This window comes from Haliotis asinina, chromosome 2 (genome assembly GCF_037392515.1).
Source record: "Haliotis asinina isolate JCU_RB_2024 chromosome 2, JCU_Hal_asi_v2, whole genome shotgun sequence".
Classification (NCBI taxonomy): domain Eukaryota; kingdom Metazoa; phylum Mollusca; class Gastropoda; order Lepetellida; family Haliotidae; genus Haliotis; species Haliotis asinina.
In genome coordinates, this window is record NC_090281.1 from 45564033 (window position 1) to 45576374 (window position 12342).

Genomic DNA, 12342 nt, shown 5'->3' on the forward strand with positions numbered 1-12342 from the left:
TAATCGTATTGGTACTGTCATCAACACGTAAAAGATCACTATAGTTTTAATCAGACAATGGTTATCCGAGTTCACTTATGACTTTTGTTTTATCAGAACCAAGGTCTAGCATTTTAGCATTCTTGTGAATGTCTGGAAGCACTGTTATCCTCCTCCTAACGTTAATTCCATAACATCTGTATAATTATATAGTTCAAAGTGAACGATGATACAGCTGCATATGTGACTCGGTATAAAAAGGTCATGACTGTAAGTGGGCCATGAGTCATTTGAGTAAGTGAGTGAGTGAGTTTAGTTTTACGACACATTCAGCAATATTACAGCTCTATGACGGAGGTCTGTAAATAATCGAATCTGAACCAGACAATCCAGGGATCAACAGCATAAGCATCGATCCGATCCACGCAGCTGGGATACGATGACATGTGTTAACCACGTCAGCGAGCCTGATCATTCAATAACGTTAGTCGCCTCTTACGACAAACATGGGTTACTGAAAAACAAATCTCCCCGGGACATTGATGGTTCATATTCATTGATGGGTTCATTACTCCACGATGACGGTGATTATGATTATTCATTACTTGATTATGACAACTATAACAACAATAACAATAATTTATTTGGCATCTGTACCTCTCTCGATTACATGATCTGTGTTTACAGATTTAAATATGGATATTTTACATGTGGCAATAGAATGTAACTGTCACTTAACCTTGAATGTTCATTTTTATACACATTGTTCAATCATTCGTTGAAAGCCGACAAAACTCTCATGCTTAATTTTAAAACGACCTTGTCAGTCGATTACTACAAGGTATCTCGAACGTCGACGTGACCTTGACCTTGACCTGGAACCTCTACTGCTCTGCAACTTTGACAGTTTTGTCCTTCCGGAGGTCAACAAAGCTTTTCCCGGCTACGTCGGTGAAGTTGTTGTTGCAGTCTAGGATGGCGCTGTTTGGCACCTGAAACACCCCCAACACCAACATCATAACAACGTGTACGTGGAAATTTATTCAACACCACCATTACTGAGAAGTAAAGCTGCTTTAAACGTTACAGCGTTACGGTCCATATCACGGTGTGACTGTTTCATGTGGGAGGAAAACTCGAAGTCATGCAGACCTTAGACGTTTATTACTGTTGTAAAACCAATGATCATCGACATGGGTGTGACATTGAGAAGAAGGGACCATGGTCAAGACCTGAGAAAAATACTGCGAATGGCTTATAGAAAATACTGTGGGCATTCGTGGTCGTATCGTGTTCAGTTTAGCTTCATTCGGGTACATATGTTCATGCCTTGTTTAGTTTAGCACAATGCGGAATTTCATTTTCATACCTTGCTCAGTTTAGTACACTGCGAGTGCTCGTGTTAATACCTTGTATAGTTGAGTATACTGCGGATATTCATGTTCATAGACCGGGTTGTTAGTAGCTTTGTTGAAAGCACAGATGAGGACCCAGCGTCTCATGGAGCTGTTGTTGGTACCGCTGCTGTGTAAGAGGTTGCAGTGGAAGAAGAGGGCGTCACCTGGAGGACGCAAATACCTTTGAATACAGGTACGAAATATATGTTTATTAGTTTCTGGACTCACAAATTGTGTTTACAGAGATGAGTCCTTTCTAAAATAATATTTCACTGTATATGTAAATGATTTCACAGAATAGCATAAATTAGCAGCGAAAATTAGTTGCGAACATAATCCCGTGATATAGTCACGTCCAAAAGAACCTTGACTCTAATTACTTGTGCTCTAAATGTGTGGTTTGAGATGTGGCAAAATATATGTCCCGAGTTCTTCTGTGTTCGTAGAGACTTGGAACCTATAGCAGAAACCCAGGATACCTAAAGCATGGTTCACGGGCCAGGTTCTTGTAAAATCGGCTTTCTGGCAGGTACACGAACCGCACGAGCAATGTTCGGTATAAAGTGTCTCCATATAACCAGCTGTCATCAGTTTCACTGGAAAACCACAGCAAGAGTGCCGAGACTGATCGCGGAAAAGCGTGAACGAGCCATATGATCCTAATTAGGGTTTCTCGTGATCACGTAGCAACAAGCTTCGGTTGTTCTACCACGGCTACATCCAACCTCATCCAGCGGTTCCAACAGACGAGAGACCGACCTAGAGCAGGAGGGTCCCGAATCGCAACGACACAGGGAGACCGAACATCCGTACGATCCACCCCGTGACCGCTTCCTGACGGCAACCTCAACGGCAACAACGGCATTGGGTCGTCGCCAGACGTCTGTGCCTCTTTACAGGAAAATGGGTGAACAAATGGCTCCTTGTTGTATTCAGGCGTCGGAGCCTTTCTGTGTAGGGGATGTGGGGAGGCATTATTGGAGATCGGATCATTAGACTTGTTGTGTTTGAGGAGACGCTGTACTTCGTTGTGGGGCAGGACCCAAGTCCTAGAAGCTCTCAGGAGTTAAACTGCCAAACACGACACATTGAATATTCCATGCATCAGTTGTGCTTGTCAATAGATTTATCTTCATATTACAAAAGGTTTTAGTGACACCATCACCTGGTTCCATCTCTATGTATTTGTGTCGACACATCCTCCTAACTTCAGCGACCCTCTGCAAGTCAGCCCCTGTCTGTCCACCCACCATCAGATGTTCAATACGCCCACACCGGTGGGACCCCTCCAGGATCTGACAGGGGTGGAAACAAAACCTTCAATAAGTGATAAGCCAAATCACTCACTGGACAATTAGTCACTGTGACAAATACCTCCATATATATTTCAAGGACAACATGACGCCATCACAGGACAGGTACGAAATCAAATGCCAAAAAACGACATTCTGAATATAAACGAAAGATCAAAATACGCCATGACACTTTAAAGAATGCTTTGTTATCTCAGGGGTTCATCATTTTTTCCAAAAGAAACACATGCCACAGAGCACAGGGACTTTAAGAAAGTGACTTTTCCTGACTAATTTTTCACTTGCCCTGATTTTATGACGTAACCATGTTGATGTAACTATGAAAGAATAACTCAGCGTGGTATTTGATGTCAATGTTTTCTGGATTCTATACCGATAAGTTACAAATAGCAAAGAATGTGAACTCTACTGAAACCATTAGTGGAAATTATCTAGGAGCCCACGGACAAGTAAGATACCATTATTCGTTTGCCCGAAATGAAAACGGACTTGTCCCGGGCATGGGGCGATGGGATTTTTGAAAGCCGAATTGTCATACTCCTCCGTTTCAGAAGAACATGAAAGAGACTAAATATTCGTTCGAGACGAAAACACATCAAACACGAGGCCATGGTTGAGATTTTACGAAAGCTTCCAATGTGTCAGTTGTCAATTGTGACAGTGTGGTGATTGTGTGTTTGTTTGTTGGTTGTTGGTTGGTTTGTCTCCCAGCCGCATCCCAGCTGTAAATATTTGAGTCCGGATTAGACTCTCCAGTGATTGAAATCTCCCTACACTTCACATTCAACCACAGAATATTACATGCATGTACATATATACACATATCATACTTCAAGGCAGCCGTTTTCTTTCACAGAACGGTCAATAGGAAGGTACACACTGAGCATGTCAGGAAACAGGCAGCAGTTCTTGTACCAATAGCTGAAATTATATTAAACGACTAATATCAATATCATAGGTTTTATACCATTTTGTGAAAAGACGTCATTGAGCATATATGAGGCCAATTTTACCATATTCGACCTAAGGAAATATGGAAATTTGACTCCAGTCATTGCAACCTTTGGGGAATCGAATCCACGCCTTCGTCTGATGAGCAAACACTTAAACCACCGGATACCTTACTTCCGCTATAATATATGGCCCTAGACAACTGTCGATAGCATGGCCCATGTAAGGCATTTACTATCTAAATGCATCAAACAGGTCAAACATCAAGCATGACTAAATTATGTTAGAGCGGTTTCACCGTATTATCTGACATCGTGGTAACGTAATGAAACGTTAAAATAAATCCTGTGGTTCTTATTGTAGCCTTGCACTTTTGTGATCATATCTGATGTCAGTGTTATAGGAGCAGAAACAGGAAGACAACGTCATCCATATACCCTCGCCACAGTGCTCTGTTCCTGTATTGACAACGCTTCATTCTTTCTACAAACAGCGATACATGAGATTAAATAAAATCAGTTCCCACTTATTTTAACGTGCACTAAACCAAGAAATGCATGACAAGGGCCATAAGTCCGATACAAATTGTAACTCGGTTTCTAATTTCGAACTCCATCAAGGCATTCTTGCCCTGAAAACATATACCAAAAAGGGTTTCCCTATCTATAATGGTTTTTCAGAAAAACATGTCCCCATCATCTCGGCCAGCGGGCGGAATTCAAACCTGTCCCCCTTCCACTTCATGGCGGGGGATAATAACAACAGTGCAGAAAATATGATTCGAACACACAATTATAGATCCGTAAAAACAAGAGCTGAAACTCTGCTCTTCACTTTACGAACTAGTCAGAATTCGCAAAGCGTTCGTAGCGCTACCACATTCGTAAGCCTAGGATGAACTACAGGGTTACGATCGGTCGTAACCGTACGAACGATTGACGATCGGGGCACAGATCAACAAGTAGTGTAAATTGATGTCATGATCGGATCAATATTTCCTTGAACTGAACACAAGCGGAACAATATTTGGAAATTATATATAAGTGGTCTCTAAGTGTTTACCCATAGTCCTGATGCCAGAGAAACCTGCCGCCAGTCCTGGCTTCCTTCATCATCAGCTTGCAGTGATAAACGTAACTTTCTCCCCCAAGCAACTGATGAAGGAGAAAAGAGTATAAGTACAAACCTGAGTCAGTTTTAAATGTAGATCAGGCGATAGGTCGTTAATTGTTAATAGAGCATGAAAAAATATTGTACGAAACATTGAAGAGCTGAGTTTTGAATTTTGTACCGGCAACGTGTACTGACGTTGTTAAAGCATCGCCTCATGGCAGGAGGCACACGGTATGGTAGCCATAGTCTCAAGGCCATAAAGATGGAATATTGCTGAGCGCGGCGTAAAATTAAACTCACTCACTCGGATCTCAAGACGAGTGTGTTACCTTTTCACTGAAACCTGCCACTTTGTCACAGCGAGTCAACATGCCTGTGACGTCACTTCCTGGATGGCGCCATATGGCTAGTTTGCTAGACCTGTCGTCACCGTCTGAAACCTGGAAGCATCCAGTTACCAAAGGGTCAACAGCTGCATTACGCTGGATATCGTTTAATGTTAGGGGCGGCATAGTGTAAACATAACGAACAGCAAATGAAACGCAACTCTTGTTTATCAGGTTTATAAATGGAAGACTTAAACATGAACGCTTGGTTTCATGCGATTTCATTTTTATCGAAACTTGCATTTTTTTAGCTGTTTAGTATATAATGATAGGTTTGGGTTAAGAAAGGGGCAGAATTATGATTACACCCGGGGACGGAGACATTTCATTCAATCGATCCCCGATCGGTCAGGTCGATCATTCAAACACTCTGAATGTTGGGAGTCCATTATATTCACAAACATTTCGGATGAATTACATTTGAATTTGAAACTGTTTTGTCAATTGAGTATTTTTTAAATATTGTTGCTGCCAGAATTCCTACCCCTTGAGAATGTTCCATATATTCCTCCGATTCCTCCAGGGACTTCTTCACATGTGACGTCTCCTCCGGGCTCAACAACCCCCTGAAGTCAAGTTTCAGTTATTTCTTAACATAAAACGCCTTTTATAGACATGTAATGACACAATAATGTTGCACACCACTGCCGTGGGGCGATAAAGATGTTAGCATCCCGGTCTCCCGAAAGGCGAATAGCAACGTTTCGATCATGTACGGAAGGGGGCGAGAGGAGACGAATGTAACGAATGATGGCATTCCGTAATATCGAGTTGGTTACGAATGAAATAATGATAAACATCTTCCGTAAAACTACCGAGAGTTAACGAAAATTGTTGTTATCACATGACCTGACGTCGTAGTAGGGAGTTGACTTGGAGTCGGTAGATATCTCAGTATTGAGTTCAATGGCTTACAGCGTACACCTTGGTATCAAGAAATAACCACACCTATAAAAATCGTGCATCTTTCTAAGTGTGTCGAAAAACCACGAAACAAACGACCCAAAGTTCCTACCTGATGAGAATGTAGCCATTTTATCGTAGGCCTTCTTCACGTCTTCGGTGATGTCAAACGCTTCGTGGTACTGGAATTCTAACTACATATGTATGCGGTAAATGTATTCTGTCATGCAATTGTTACAATATCCGATTTTTGGTGTCGAATATTTATTGAAATGGTTTGCTGTGTATAATGTTTTCAATCTGTACAATAATTGCCTGATCTCACTACAAACTGAGAAAAAGTCTGTTTCAAGTTAGCTTTCATGAAACGGTGATGGAATCCATTCTCAGTCTTTGCTCATCAAATAAGCAGCGTTCACCTCATTTTTCCGCGTCATTTGGATCTAGCCGAGAGTAAACTTATAACGCATTACCTTTAAGCGGTGTACTAACATAGGCTACCCACTGTGACTTTGGTCATGCTTGTGTCTTAGCTATTTGATAAAATCTTTGCAAATAAGCATCAGTGTTATCTTTCTGATCTTCGAAAGGGGGCGATTTGGCTTACACCTGGGAGAGATGGGGTACCGTTCTCTTGAGTCTCAATCAAACTCTTTTCCTTCTCGAATTTGTCCAATTCTATACTTTCAGTCCTTTCTAACTGGATGTTTTCTTTCTCTAAGTCCAAGTCCAACTTTCTCTCTCGTCGTCTTCTATCCTTGCCTTCTCGAATTCAATTCTCTCGTTTTCTTTCCCTCTAACTCTTCTTCAAACCTTTTAGCTTCCCTCACATTCGCCCTCTCCTGTCTATCTTGTTCAGCCTGCACTTAAGCAAGCTGTGTGCCAGTATGTGATTTCATAAATAGTTATGAACCCTTTCCCGTAAAACCCACACTGTGAACAAAATCTGAAATATGCTGTAGATCCATGGTGACTAGAAAACCAATAACAAAAATAAAACCCATGAAACTGACTTCCCATCTACTAGTCCTTTACACTTCCTTAAAACATGAATATAATGCCCTCCTGCACAATTCCTTATTGAGTTAACACCTTAGAGCATACCGAGGGCCAGAACATGGTCAAAGGTTGTGAAAGACTCTGTCTCAAGTCCACTCTACTATCACTTATATGTCCCGGCTCTGCCGTCATCTAATGTTCTCTACCTTCCAACGTCCTCTACTGCCAACTAATGCCGTGTACTGTCTACAAATGTCCTCATCTCTCATCTAATGTCCTCTATTCTCATCTAAGGTCATCTACCCTCATCTAATGTACTCTACTCTCATCTAATGTCATCTTCTCTCGTCTCATATCCTCTACTGTGATCTTATGTCCTCTTCCGTCACCTATTGTCCTCTACTATCTAGTCCTCTGCATGTAGGTGTGTATACACTTCAACATTTTACAGTGCAGGCGGCATGTTAGCGTGATCCCACTCAATCAGTTAGGCCAGCCGTACCGGAGCAACATGTAACTATACCTAGGCACTCAGATGTCAGAGTCTAAGTGTACGGGCGGCATGTCAGGGTCGACCGCTACCGATGGGCGGGACAGCCTTACGTGGTGTATCACCTACCCTGGACACTAGATAGAAAGAGCACACCATATACTTGGTGACTTAACACATACAGTATACGTACGTCTTAAAGTTGCATACAAGATACCAATTTGTCTAGAAATTGTTGAACTTGGTATTATTTTCTAAAAAATGGGGCCCCTATCTAATTATATTATAAGAATAGGAAGTCACCTCGACATTTGTTTGACAAGTGATGCCCCCTTGTGGCACCGTATATATAAAGTAAGATGTCAATATTAGTTTTCTGAAATATAGGCGGAAAATCAAATTTCTGTATGTATGATCTGACACATCTAAAACATAGGAATTTATATTGATTCAACAATGAAAAAAAACATCATATTTTGTATAAACTTAATTTGCATATAGAAAATTCACACTAGAGTAATATTTAAAAATAAAAATAAATATGTTATTAGAAGGTATCAACATTATCGCAAATTAAAACAGAACACCTATATTAAACTTGATAAGAGAAGATAAATCTTGCCCACGTTTACCTCAGGATAAATGCTTATGTGGCCCAAATATCATGAAGTATGAGGAGAAACAAAATAAAGGGAAATAACTGCTTAAAATAAACACGCGCATAGGGTATCCACACAAACCACGGCATCCTGCCTCTTCAACACACACACATATATATCATACTTCACATACACAGGATGTCCATTTTTATTGTCTGTTTTATTGACCAATGCTTGATGCACCGCCACAAACACAACACCACCAGTATACATTACACGTGACCTGCTGACTGATTAATATCATTACGCCAGTACACTACCATTAGTGACAATACGAAGTAAAATATTATGAACATTAACAATTGAATGATGTATCCTAACTAAAACATAACAAAAACATAACACTCACACCAGTCGAGTGTTGAAAAAACAGCCAACCTGACTCGCACATACACTTTCCAAGTGGTTGAAAAACTGACTTTCAAATCAGTCCTAATATATCACGCCGCCGTCCTACCCCTATCCCTTTCCAAAAGCCAAGCTATAATAGTACCCGTCTTAACTGACTCTAACCTTACTTCCCAGATACAATACATACAATGGTCTCTCATATCACGCACTTTCAACACGGACAGTGACTCACTAACATCACCGATCTAGCTTGCACGTCCTCACTCCAAATTACACCTCAAACATAAAATACAACATACATTATGCTAATTGTGACATTCACAATCACATCACTAAGCAACAAAATTGTGTCCCTCATTGTCCCGATTAATAGGCGTTTAACCTAATTCCTACAACTGAAGTCTATGACCGCATTCCTCTAACATAGCCAAGGCACGTTGTGACATGAGCTATATTTAATATAGGGCCCATTGCACACCAGTGTTTGAAATAATTCAACATACGCAGCCTATGAATCTAATGATTCAATAAAAGCTTCACGTACCTGACGACATAGTGGATGCACGTTAAACACCACGGAACAGCGAAATGATTTACGTGTTTGGGGGTCAGAACAAGGTTAGGCCACATAACAATACAGTGTTTTTTTTCATGTACTGATTGTTACAGCCCTATTCGTACATTTTTGCATGTCAGTTAAAAAGAAGATGAAAATGTTTTCATTAACACCAGTATGGGTTTCGACTGCATCATGAACATGTGTTTATGAATCACTGTTAAACAGAAGCAAAACTCGTAATGGGCAAGTTTTCTGCTCTCAAGGGCGATAACTCTCCTTGTGAAATGTTGTAAGCGACGGTCCAACGTCGCTCCCTTCTGGTCTGGTTCCACATTCAATGTGCGCAGCCAGAACTTGCTACCTGTAAAGACAGAGCCAAGCTCAAAAAATGCGCTCTACCTTCATTGAATTACCGTTAACAGAAAAGTTTTTCAGGATGGTTCCGAGTTCCAAATCCGAATTCGTTTCTTATTGAAAGCTGTACTTTTTTCAGGAAACCTCTATGACGAAAGTAACACAGTTCTTAATAAATGTACTCTCTACTTCAAACATTGTCAACTTTTGTTACTATTAATTTAAGTTAGATGTTTTCGAAAACGAAATATGTCAAAAATTAATAAATGGATGGAAATAAGTAAAATTTAACTATTTCTAATTCTGTTTTTAAGAAATAACGATAAATATGTTTTTTAAGCAGCCTGAAGACGTTGAGAAAATTCACATGTGTTTCTTTATCTCCTTACGCAGTTCGAGCTCTGTATGATGTACTATATGTCATCAGGATAACTACCCTTTTTGTGGTCTTACACATTTGGTTGAACTGTTTATGCATGCCGTGTTTATCTGACCTTGATCCTTAAAGCAACATTTGTTAATAGGACAGATTACAGTTTCTGACATCGCTACACACCTGCTCATGTTGTTCTCTGTGTCAAAAGATATCTGATATATTTAATCACTCTCACGAAAAACATCTTCTCTAGAATTAGTATTCAGCAACCCATACTTGTCGAAATATTGAACCACTCCTATGCAAATGACTCTGCAAATCTGCTAGTTAGCATTAGTATTCATATGCTTGTCGCTATTTTTAATATCTCATGAAAATCAATCTGCCAAGATTCTGGTTAGAACTAGTTTTCAACAACCCATTCTTTTCGCCGCTTTTACCATTATACCAGGAATATCACGACGGGACACGCCAGAAATGGGCTTCACGCATTGTACCCATTTTGGGAATCGATCCGGGTCTTCTGTGTGACGAGCACACGCTTTAACCTCCAGGCTACCTCACTGTCCCTTGTAAAGAGGATGAATGGAACTGGTGACAGGTTCGGTGACTTGGTGGATCCACTTCGTCGGATCTCATGTGCGTAGACAGATACTCATGATGTCAATCACTGGATTTTCTGGCTTACCAGAAGGGCTCTCTAAAGTCCATACGACACCTCTTCGAAGAACTGTCACTTCACGAACGTGACTGAGTTTAGGTTTACGTCGCAGTCAACAGTATTCCAGCAATATGGCTGCGGTCTGTATACAAACGAGTCTGGACCAGAAAGTCCAGTGATCAACAGCAAAACAATCCATCTACGCAAGTAAGATCCAATGACACGTGTTCCGTGTCCAGACACTCCCAAATATAAATAATAAATTCTAAGCATGAATAGTTTTGGACAAAATCAATAAGGGTATTTTTTAATGCGAAGGAAAAATGTATGCACGCATTTATCGACACGAATTAACCATGAAATTACTATGTCATCCATGTCACTATGGAATAACCATTTTGTTGGGTAAATCTTTGGCCACTATCGAAAATGTGTGTACAACCTGTGCTAGCTCATTGTTCATAAAGAAGTCTGCACTGTCACATGTGATAGGTTTAAAGGTTTATATTTCTATTCAAGGTGGTCTTAACAATCATAGCTAGATTGTCATTATGTTGATCACTGGATGTTCTTTTCAACAGCTTGAAAATTGTTGAGTGTTGCGTTATACAATAAACCGACAAACCAATAAACAAGTCCATAAAAACTCTTTTTGTTTCATCAATGAAATGTCTTTGATGCATTACTGGCTGTAGGATACCCTGTGGTTAAAGCGTTCGCTAGTCAAACCGAAATACGAAACCCGAGTACGATTTCCCATGCACGTGGCTACCATGTGTGAAGGTCCTACAGTTGTTGAAAGTATAGCAAATACTGCGTAAAAAACTAAGGCATCACATGAAACCGATTTCATAAGCTGCGCATTACAAAGCAAAGAGACCTTGGAAAAAAATAGAGGAGCACTTGTGTTTTCATATTACTCCTTATGCTTTTCCCTCAGTATATGTACATGTTCATTCATTCACGGGTTTGACTGTCAGTTGCACAATCGCTGTGGCATCGCACATGCAAATGCATCCTCCTGTCTAAACAGAGCTGCAGATTCTACTTGACAAGCACTAGACAAGCCACGACCTGACAAATGACCCAATTTGCATATATGGGAACGCCCTCCACAAGATTCCATCTGAATAAAGAGGGAAACAGGTTGTCGTCAAAATATTGAACAGTTCAATTTCCTCGTGCGAAACATGTCGTGATGGTGTATTCTGAAATACATCGCTCTACGAGACACGTGTTAAACAGTAGGGGTGTTTCGTTTCGTCCAGATTAATTGTCCCGCCTGCTTGTCACAAACGCGTTCACTGCGCTTGTCAAGCAGTAGTTGTCACTATACACTGTTGATAGTGACGCAAGTTCTAACATGTTTCTAAATTAGTTATGATATGCCTTTTGTGTTATTTGTACCTGTAAAATGGTATTTCAGATAACCAAATTAAAAGGACCAAATTAAAAGGCCTAGTTGGGAAAAACACTGTTACTGTAATATGAATTCTTAAATCATGTGCCATCTTCGCTGGGAGTGATAGGTAGTATTAATGACGGAAATGCAATACTGATTTGTAGAGAAGTGTGTCGTGATAGTGTGGCTTTAATGTCCAGCCCAGGTGGACACATAACATGAAATGTGTTTAGGTGAAATAGGGCTTAACGTCCTACTTAAGGATATTTCGCTCATATGAGACATACACGCGTGTGTATGTGTTGCTGCTTGTAACATGCAAGACTGGTTTTATAGTGCCAGGTCAATGAGATACCACCTCGCAGTAAAGCATGAATATCCCACTCGGACACATTATACTGACCCCATGGAGACAAGGCCTTGTTTTAGCCACTAATGCCCACAGCCAG

The 12342-nt window shown here is 40.5% G+C and overlaps 1 protein-coding gene across 1 annotated transcript; it reads right to left on the reverse strand.

The window, feature by feature from the left end:
• Window positions 1-606: 606 nt before the first annotated feature.
• On the reverse strand, window positions 607-9162 carry LOC137273793 (L-proline trans-4-hydroxylase-like). The gene is made up of 9 exons (XM_067806651.1): window positions 9086-9162; window positions 6155-6232; window positions 5624-5705; window positions 5083-5193; window positions 4703-4794; window positions 3520-3610; window positions 2542-2671; window positions 1389-1540; window positions 607-971 (listed from the first exon to the last, which is right to left on the reverse strand). Exons 3-9 carry the CDS (start codon window positions 5639-5641, stop codon window positions 864-866), a joined length of 702 nt encoding a protein of 233 aa, XP_067662752.1. The 5' UTR covers window positions 5642-5705; window positions 6155-6232; window positions 9086-9162; the 3' UTR covers window positions 607-863.
• Between the last annotated feature and the right edge of the window lie 3180 nt (window positions 9163-12342).